This window comes from Elephantulus edwardii, unplaced genomic scaffold (genome assembly GCF_000299155.1).
Source record: "Elephantulus edwardii isolate Elephantulus edwardi_28Jun2011 unplaced genomic scaffold, EleEdw1.0 scaffold00004, whole genome shotgun sequence".
Lineage (NCBI taxonomy): Eukaryota > Metazoa > Chordata > Mammalia > Macroscelidea > Macroscelididae > Elephantulus > Elephantulus edwardii.
Window position 1 is genome coordinate 11662586 of NW_006399754.1, and position 10845 is coordinate 11673430.

At 42.9% G+C, this 10845-nt stretch overlaps 1 protein-coding gene across 3 annotated transcripts in view; it reads left to right on the plus strand.

The window, feature by feature from the left end:
• The window catches only part of DOCK9 (dedicator of cytokinesis 9), a 407183-nt gene that overhangs the window by 353555 nt on the left and 42783 nt on the right, over window positions 1-10845 (plus strand). For all 3 annotated transcript variants that reach the window (XM_006879560.1, XM_006879558.1, XM_006879559.1), the window contains exon 39: window positions 7671-7786. In XM_006879560.1, coding sequence (XP_006879622.1) covers window positions 7671-7786 — 116 coding nt within the window. The remainder of the gene's footprint in view (window positions 1-7670; window positions 7787-10845) is intronic.

Here is a 10845-nt window from a genome sequence, read left to right on the forward strand (position 1 = left end):
TGTGTGTGTGTGTGTGTGTATATATATATGTGTGTGTGTGTGTGTGTATATATATATCCACTATAGAAGAGGATTGTGTCAAATTACAGAATTCAGAATGATTACTACCTGTAGAATTAAATAAGCCGCACAAAGAGAAAGTGATAATGTATTTACAAATAATACTTACCTTTATTTTGAACCATCAGAGGGGCATTGCCTTTAACCAGCATCACAATTCCCTACTGACAATGCCCCCAGAGGTTCAGATGTTACATAACATCATTTATTTAACATCATTTATTTTGTATCTTGCTCTGTCACTGGGCTGACTGGCAGCATCGTGACAGATGGTGAAGAGATTGAAACTGTAAACAGCTTTAGATTGCTTGACTCCACAATGAACTCTCTTCGCACAAACAGCCAGGAAATTAAAAGATGTATTGTGTTGGGAAAGTCTGCTATCAAAGATCTTCCCAGAGTATTGAAGAGCAATGATGTCAATCTTGAGACTAAGGTGTGCCTGGTACAGGCCATGGCCTTTGTAGTCACTTGCTGTGCATCATAGAGCTGGACAGTGAATAGGGATGATAGAAGAATTGATGCCTCTGAGCTGTGGTGCTGGAGAAGAATATTGAATATACCATGGACTGCTAAGAGAACAAACAGGTTCATCGTGGATAGGTTAAACCCAACTACTCTTTGGAGGCATGGATTCTGAGGCTTCGTCTGAGATACTTTGGATATGTTACAAGGAGGGACCAGTCCTTGGAGAGGGACGTCATGCTTGAGAGGATAAAGGGACAGTGCAGGAGAGGAAGACCCTCGATGAGGTGGATTAATTCAGTCACTGGGGTGATGAGGGTAGGTGTGTCAGAAACAGTGAGATTGGCACAGGATAGAGCAGGGCTTAGGGCTTTTGTACATAGGGTCGCTATGAGTTGCAGGCAACTCGACAGCATGTATCTTGCTCTAGGAAGATGATTAATTCACTTGCATCCAAGTCTTCTTTCCCACTGGTGTTATAGGGGAGGGGCTATAGGTGGTAAATCCGACTAAGAAGTGCATTTGAAGAACGCCTTTCTTACCTGAAATGTTGAATTTAATGTCATTCAACCTATGAGGCTGTTTGAGATCAATGAATTGCATTGCAGAGAATTAGGTTTCAGATCTGTGTGGGAAAGTGCCTCTGACTGGGCTGCCCCATGTGGAATGGCCTGAGCTGCCTCGAAGCCTGGCCTGGCACTTGTGGCTGAAAGTGTGGCACAGAGTGGACATGGTCCAGCTCTCCTGCACATCACAGAGAGCCTGGCTAGGTGGTGTGTCGGGCCCCACCTCACTCTGGAATGTTTTAGTATCCGTGAAACACAGGAAGAAAAAGAACAGAAGCAATAAGTAAATAAGTCTGTATGTTAGGAGCAATGTCTGCTGTGGTTAAGCTCTTGGCTATAACCTCACAGTTGGCGGTTCAAACCCACCCAGTGGTTCCAGGGAAGGAAGTCCTTGAGATTAGCTCCTGTGAAATACTGCAACTGAGAAAGCAGTTTTCTGTGGGGTGATTCTGCTGTCAAATGAGATCTCTGGGAGTTAGAATCCACTTGGCTTCACCCCACATCAGCATTATATATAATCCTGAATCAATACAGAAAATATAGAGATTATTATTTTCTAAAAAGTATTGGAAGCAAGAGTGGCATCCACTTCCTAAACCACATGCCTCCGGAAACTCTATGAACTTTGAGAAATGTCGCCCGTTGTAGAGAGGCTTCAGGCCTTTTGTTCACAGGGTCGCTGTGAGTCGTGCTCGACTCAATAGCAATGAACAACAACAAAAAAAATAGTAAAGGACATCATGCTTAGAAGGATGGCAGGACCACGCAGGAGAGGAGACTCTGGATGAGATGGATTGACTGGGGGAATAAAGACAGTGAGATTGGCTCAGGACATAGGACAGGATTCAGAGCTATTGTGTGTAGTGTCGCTGTGGGTTGCAGGTGACTCGATAGTAAGTTATGACTGAGATCTGTGCTGCACTGGGTCTTTAAGTCTCTTGAGTGGAGTATGTAGAAGAGTTGAAACAGGTGCATTTGCTTCCCATGAAGCCTGCCTGTAGTGTAACAGAGCCCTGGAAGCTTCTGGTAGTCTGTAGGGAGTGGCACTGCCAATCCAAGGTGGCCCCTATCTGGCAATTGAAAAAAATGGGCGGTCTCCTTCCATGTGTGTTACCGCCTCTAAAAACCTGCTAGAGCTAGGAGCTGGTTCCAACGCAATAGGAGAGAGTTGGGGGTGGGGGGGTGTTTGGTCTGTATTTTAAGTGGTCCTAACTAGGAAGTTCTGGTGACATCGTGCTGAGGAAACTGCAATGGTAACTCAAGGCCAGTGCTTCTCTGGCAGTTCTAATGCAGCAATTGCTCCAAGGGGAAAAGATAGGCAGTCTCCTCCCGTGTGATTTGCAGCCTCGGAAACCCAACGGAGGGTCAGCTATGAGTCAGCTTTGACTCGGAGGGAATGAGTTCTCATATAAGACCAGACTTGATGAAGGATTCATCGGAACTCGGAGTTGGTTCAGGCATTTCATAGACAGGGTGGATGGTGCGTAGCCCATAGTGCCTCGCACTGCTATCAAAAGTCCGTGCTTTCCAGTGGTTCGAATCCACCAGCAGTTCCATGGGATAGGTGGGCGAGCTCTTCTGTTAAGGTTTTACCGCCTTGGAAACCCAGTGGTTGGTGGGTCACTGTGAATCAGAGCCAACTCAATGGCAGTGAGCTTTTTCTATGAAAGGCCAAGTAGAATGTATCTCAGAAAGTGATTGTATACTCAGGACGGAATACAATGTACATAAACCCACATTGATTCTCTGACAAGTTCCTGGATGGTGAGGTACCATATATGCACCTCTGCTCATCAGTGGTGTCCCTTCCAGGGTCACTTAAAGACATATTTAATGTCTATAATAGGGGACTTTCTTTAATGGATCATATGGTTAACCCCGATGTCATCATACGTTAAGATTTATGCCTTACTCTGAGTGCCCTTTCTAGACACAGCGAAACAGTAGACTGAGGTAATTTAAAGAGAGAGGAAGGCAGATGGCGTGATACTCATTTCCTTGGGAATAAACTTATAGGCCATTTCCATGTTTATTTTCTTCATGACTGAATGAAAGGGGAAAGAGCAGATAGCAAACGGCATTATTTTTGCTTTGGAATATTATTCTTTATACCACTCCCTATCCCAGGGCCATCTGTGCGGGAAACATAGTTAGCAGAATGATGATGAATAATAGATTGTGTATGGATTGCTATTTTACATAAATATTTTAATCCATGAAGTTACATACTATGACTTAATACATCTTGGAAATCAAATCTCTACATTTGGGAACTTCTTTTCGTTTTAGCAAGTGGAGTCCAGATTGTTCAATATTTATGGTTTCTCATAAAACTTTTTTATCTGAATCCTTATTATAAGCCAGAGAAAAATGGTTTTGGGGAAAAATATGTTTAAAGAAGAATTCTGGTTTCATGAAACGTCAAGGCAGCTATCAAAATGAAGGTGGCTGCTGTGAGAACATGAACCTCACTTGCTCTTCTGCTGGTAATACGCTGGGATGTTCAGAAAAGGCCTTCAGCTGCAGACAGGACTTCTGTCCACCACTTCGCCCAGGATAGCTGGAGGCATGAGGGAAGGACTGCAGACATAACCCTCGTTGTCATTGTGTTAGAACCACTCACAGCTGACCCTCCTCCAGGAGGGTTTCAGAGGCTGTAACACACACACGGAAGGAGATGGCCCGTCTTTCTCCAGAGGAGTCACTGGGTTTTCAGCCACTGGTGGGTTCACACTGCCAGAGAGGCATCACCTTTTGGTTGGAAGTGCAACTCCTTCTACAGACAGAGTCAGCATCATTAAACCAGGTGCTTAGGGAACATGCATCTCTGTTAATTACAGGAAAGTTAATGAAGTCAAACATGTGGATGACGTTTAGGAAAACAGAAACATCTCGTTCTAGTTGTCTCTTTTTCCCGAGTATTCAAACGACTCCCCCCCCCCCCCAAATAAATCTCTCTTCGGACTAACAGTAGAATGAAGACGGTGCTTTTGAAACCTGCACAACTTTAACAAAGGCAGGTGCAGCCTCAGTGCCTCGTGCTCCAGAGCACCACTGCCCCCTAGTGTAAGGCCGGGTGCTTAACACGGCGCGCCGCACAATCTGACTCAGCTGTTTTCAAAAGGTTCTTAACTCTTCCTATAAGAAACAGCTGTCTCTTAAGACTCAACTCTGTTTGTTTTTCTTGTTGGAATCTATGATGATGGCTGTTGTTTCAGAATCTTCCCTTTTGCTCAGCTTTGTCTCCATGTCTTGAGACATAAGCAGACATCACCTGGAAAATTATTTAAGCTGAGTCGCTATGACTTGAACAATTCTCACACTGCCACTTTCTTTTTTAAGGCTTAAAAAAGAATAACTCTTTCAGGAAGTATGTTTGTTTATTTCAAGATCAAATAGTTTCTGGGAATGCAAGTATAAAAATTATGACTGACAGAACCTTTTTCATTTACATATCTCTAGGATTTCTGTGAAAAGCTGACAAGTTTCTGAATAAATCTATTTTTCAATTTCATCTGTTTTACATCACTGTTAAATCTACATAATTTTAATGTACAACAAATTTTGTCACTTATATCTCTCACCCATGTCTGTATGACCATAAAGTAGGAACTTAGCCAGCATGGCCCACTCATTCAATACGTTTTAAAAACAATATAATGCCAAATACTAATTACTGAATTGATCCAGGGATAGGTGGTGGTGGTGGTTGTTAAGTGCCGTCTCATAGCGACCCTATGAAGGAGAGTCCTCGACGCTTGGGTGCCTTTCATCCTCTCTCCAGGTTCATAGGGTTTCCGGAGGCAAGCTATTACGTTAAGTGGATGCCACTCCTTCCAAGCTCCAGGGAAGGTAGGAGACGTTAAATTCCCTGGGAAATCTTCAGAATGTTCACCTGGGATAGTCTGAGGCAATAGGTTCCCTAGTAGGAGGTAGGTGAATGGGGAGATAGGTGAATGGATATGCAGAGAAGTAACTGAAAGCCGATTTCTCGGGAGGACATGTTCAGTGCTGCGAGCTCGGCCCTGACCTCTGGCGAGCCTGTGAGCAGCAGAGGAAGCCACGCGCCGTCCTCACGATCTGAAGTGCAGACTGGACGGCAGTCCTGCGGGAAAGGGTCCCCTTGACCTATGTCATCATCTTGGTTGGTATAATAAAAGGTGTTGTATTTGTTCTCCCCTCTTATCTTAGTTGTGCTCAATTTAACAATAATCATCAATCCATCTCTTCTTTCATTGTCTCCACCTTGCCAGACATCCTCACCTACCCGTATAATGTTCTGCTTATAAAGGCTATACAATTCACAAGCACATATCTTTTCTTCTCTCTGTAACATTCTGTATCAGAAATCAATAGAATTGGCATGGTGCCCCATTGTTTTACACATCCTCTCTCATGGGATGAAAAGAAGGCAGTCCCCAAACAGAAAACCTTAGACATACCTTTTCAAAAGAAAAACAGTTGGATAAAAGTACATCATTGTGCTTTTGCCATATTTTAAAAAGTAGTTCTGTAGCTTTAAAATGCTTTTTTACATTCATTTAAAAGTCAGTTGGTACTTGTAGCATTCATGGCAATTGAAGTGATTTCATATTAGTTACTGTTATATCCTAATAACATAGCCTGTGATATAGTGGGCTGGGTAAGGAATTTGGGGATGTAGATTCTGGTTTTATTCCATTACTGGTCTCAAGAAAATACCCTCAGCTCTCTTAATTCTTTATTTTCCTGATCTACATATGAAATGTCCTCCTCTCTGGAGTATTAAGAAAATTACCTAAAGTAATGAGTGTTGGCTTATTTTTGCTCCTTGGAGAAAGACATTATAGGTTGTTTTATTATACAGTCATGCACCGAGTAACATCCATGTCCAATTGCATTTAAGTCTGTGATTCCAACCCCTGCAAACCCTCTTATGTTGATTATTTTATATCTGTATATTATAATTCTATCATAATAGGATAAACCATATTCATTTACACTACATGCACTGGTTTGCAGTAACAGTACGGATATTATTTTGTGATGTGCATCAAAACATTATTACTATTAGAATGTTAAAGATACCTCACTAGGGGAGCTCTGGTGGCCTAGTCGCAAGGAGCTGCAGCTACAATCCCAGAGGCAAATGGTTCGAATCCACCAGATGCTCTGCCGGGGAAGGAGGGACAATCTCCTCCTGTACCAGTCAGATCTGATTTGACGGTACACGCACACAAAAAATAATAATAAAAAATTTAAAAGAAAAAGATACCTCACTGAATTTGGAAGTGTTTATTTAACTTTTATGCACAGAAAGGCACACTGTACATTGTATTTCGCGACAAATATTTTATTAACATTAGATAGAAACTCTACTTGTAGATTTAGAAACAGCTCATTTGTGATCTAAGGACTTCTTGTACGTAATGTAATGTTTGCACAGTGTCCAATCACAGAATGACCTGCTTCACAGACTGGGTCACGGAGGTTAAACTGCATGACTGTAGTGCCATTTCTCTCTGTATTCTAGATCAATACTGTAACCTCTTTGCATCCCTGTATGTATTTCTGCTAATGCATACCATTTTATAATTTAATATCTCTGTCAAACTATGTTTTGTGTCAGTAATAAATGTATTCTGTAGCCATATAAAGCAGATACTAGCCCATAGTTAAATTGTGGACACTTAAATGAGAGATTCTTAAAGTCCTTTCCTTTTCTCAAACGTTTCTTCCAGACATGTTGGCTGTTACGCTTCTCACTACAGCCGCTAAGAATCCTGCTAGCGTTGCAGTCAACTCTTGATTATGTTGATCCTTGGGTTTGGACTTACCACGTAATGTCACTAAGTAGCAGACCCTATTTCACAAGGTCCACACAAATTAATGCTCACCACAACCCTCTGAGGTGCATACTGTTACTAAGCCCATTTTACAGATGGAGAAACTGGAGTTGAAAGAGGTCAAGTAACTTGCCCAAGGTTACACAGTTAGGAAGTGACAGAGGCTGGATCCAGTGAACTTGAATCTCAGGCTCTTCATTTAACCCGTCATGTGCTACTGACCCTTTCAACATGGGAAATGTTTAAAATCCCATCTGCCCTCCCATTCCATTGTTTTAATAACTTTGTCTGTTATAATAATACCATTAATAACCTGAGCATGAATCCTGGCTCCTCTGGCAAGTTGCTTAATCTCTCTGTGCCTCCCGTTTTCCTCTCTATAAAAAGAGCTTTATCCGTATGTGCCTCGCAGGGCTGTGGAGGGATTAAATGAGATGGTGCGTGTCAAGTTCATTGACTTGTGGCTGGCACACACCAGCCCGTTGCCGGCTGAGTCATTGCTATTCATGGCAGCCTCTTGTGTGACAGGGTACAATTGTGCCACAGCCAGTAACTGCTGCTGCTGTTACTTCCAGATTGAAAAAGTTCTAATGGAAAGAAAACATTACTAATACAACCCACGCATATACTTAGGGAAACAGGGGCCCAGAGCAGGCCTCTTCTAAATAATCAAAAGTTGACTGTGACTGTCCTGCCCTCCCAGCCCTTCTGTCTGCAGTTCCTTGGCAGTGACCTTGTCTTATAATTCATGCAGGCTATGGCCACTCAGATGCCGACGTCCTTCACCAGTCTCTACTTGAAGCCAACATCGCTACTGAAGTTTGCCTTACAGCGCTCGACACGCTCTCCCTCTTCACGCTGGCGTTTAAGGTCAGTATGGAAGAAGCTTCTCGCGGTTGGGTTTTGACTTTGCAAATCCGTTCTGCTCATTTAACTCAACCAGCAAGAAGGTGTTACTGTGCTGTAGTTTTACTTCATCACCAGCTTTTGCCTCTGTGAATCTGTAAATGCCTTAAATGAAATTTGTTCCCAGCTGTCGATTTGAATTCCCTGAAATATCTTAAAGTTTAACTGGGTGTGTGGGCTGCATGCTTGGAAATAATGGAAATTCTGACTGGAGGTCTCTTCTCTTAGAAGACAATGAAGGGAAGAAGACCTCTTCCATTTAAGACCCTATTTACTGGGGAAATGTCTCTTGACTCATCTTGGTAGGTGGTACACATGGGGCCTAATCTGGAATTTCTGACTATAAATCATCTATAGCATGTGCAGACGTCGTCACAATTTAAATATTTATACATTTGTTGTTGGGTCCCGTGGAGTCGGAACTGACCCATAGCTGACCCTCCAGCAAGTCTTCATGGGCAGTTAATCACATAGGAGGAGACTGCCCAGCCTTCTCCTGTGGAGCAGCTGGTGCATTCAAACCGCGTGCCTTCGGGATTGCAGCACAGCTTCTTGCCACTAGGCCACCAGAGCTCGCAAAACTCAAGTGGAGACAGCATTTATACATAGAGTAACAATAAGTGTAAACACTTTAAAAAAAAAAACAAAAAACAAGAAACAACCTAACCACAACCTTCTTTCTAAGTTAAACAGGTACCAAAAACATTTCAGTGACAGAAAGTAGGACCAGCTTGGTGTTTTGGTTTTTGTTGTGTTGGTATTTTTGTTTGTTTGGGTTTTGGTCTTTGCCTTTCTTTTGTGTTTTAGAAAGTAACATTCATGTAATTGGCATGGACTCATCAGCCATTCTGGCTAGTTTTCAGGGCCTAATACATCTTTGCTAAGTGATTACTTCCATTTCCAGACTAGAAAAGGGATAGTAAGTCATCCGCAATTGCAACAATGTTTATTTGTGAGAGTATTTTGGGAAGTTGTCAGTATTCTCTGCTTTACTTATCTCTACTACTCATACTGCTAATCCAAGACAGGAGGTTCAAATCCACTAGCACAGGAGAAAGATGGACCATCTCCTCCCGTAAGATTTACAGCCTGTGAGATCACACAGGAAGGGCAGCTATGGGTTGGTCCCAACTCAATGGCAACGAACGACAACTCCTTTTTTTTTTTTTTATGCGTGTACCGTCAAATTGGATCTGACTGGTACAGGAGGCGACTGTTTCTCCTTCTTCAGCAGAGCATCTGGTGGATTTGAACCGTGCACTTCTGGGATTGCAGTACAGTTTCCTGCCACTAGGCCACCAGAGCTCGCCGACAACTCCTTATAAAGTACGTAGTGACAAAGGACACGACTGTGAGTAGAAACTGAGTTGATCGCTCCTCACAACAAGGCATGTCAAAGAGCCTGGTGGCACAGTGGTTACAATCTCTGCTGCGAACTGAAAGGTCAGTGGTTCAAACCTTCCCTGTCAACGTAGCTAAGAGAATACGCCATCCCCTTTTCCTTATGAATCAGGGTGAAGTCTCTCTCAGGGAGGAGTGATAGGGAATGGCAAAGGACACACTGACAAAGGAGATTAATCAGAACTGGCTTTGACAAGCACTGTGGCAATTGGACAATTAAAACAGACATTCTGGGGGGAAGAAGAACGAACTGGGGAGGAGGGTAGAAAAAACAGTGCAACAGTGAAGGAATGAAAACCCCAAATCCCTGTAAATGTTCATTAAAACTAATAAAATTTAATAATAATAAAAAAAATTAGAAAAAAAAACAACCTTCCCTGTCCGTGCTGTGGGAGACAGGGTGGCAGCCTGCTGCTGTAACAGTTACAGCCTCTCTTGTTCAGTGACAGGAGAACCTGAGGGGGCCAGTTCTCCTCTGTCCTGTAGGGTCAGTGTGAGTCCATGTCAGCTCAGCAGCAGCTGGGCTTGGGTCTGTGTGCACAAATGTTTGCCACTGAATGTCCACCCACCCCTTAAAGAAGCGAGGAGAGTAGAAAATGTCACAGTGCCCTCAGTGTCAGTGATGTCGTGCCAGGCAGTAGATGGACCTGACCAAGACGAGCAGTTGGTGAGGCACACGGCTCAGCCACCATCACGAGCATTCTTTGCAGTGTTTACTCAGAGCAGGCAGCAATTGAAGCTTATTGGCAGAAATTTTAAATTATAACATTGTTAGCTGACAAAATTCTATGTAGAAAAGTTGTCGTCCACAGATACTGCCTTATCATTACCCCCTCACTTAACTGACCTCAGTTAATAGGAAACAACATTCTCATAGGATGGAATACTATCCTATTACAGTAAAAATTGAAGCCCTAAGATTCCTCTTCTGATTACAATTGTGCCGGCAGTCCCTGGACTATAAATTAGATCATTTCCTGTGTATTTACGTGAATAATTGGAATTTAAGGAAACAGGCACATACATTTTCTTCTTTAGCGTTGACAAGGCAGACCAAATCCACCAGCTGCTTTTTCTCGTTAAGAGAAAATGAATACGCACTGCCGTGTCGTATGCAGGTATGGTAGACTGCCCTCTCGTTTGTTATAAAAACATGTATTTTGTACTTAAGGTAACTGTGGAAAGGAAAATAATGTCTTTGGGTGTTTTACAATGTTTCTAATTAACATAATCCTAGATCAATGCTGTCCTTTAACTATTTTATGTACTGGTTAATGTATTCACTGACTGAATCTGAACATGTATCTGTACACAGCAGTTCCTGTTAGTACCTTTTCTCGGTCTGATCTGCTTCATGAGAACTAACACATAATCATGGGGAGTGATAGGAGCTGGAATGGTGAGGAGCGTGGATAATCGGGAATGTGAGGAATGTGGATAATCGGGGTTGGTGAGGAGCCTGTGGATAATCGGGGATAGTGAAGAGCCTGTGTGGATAATCGGGAATGGTGAGGAGTGTGGATAATCGGGGATGGTGAGGAGCCTGTGGATAATCGGGGATGGTGAGGAGTGTGGATAATCGGGGATGGTGAGGAGTGTGGATAATCGGGGATGGTGAGGAG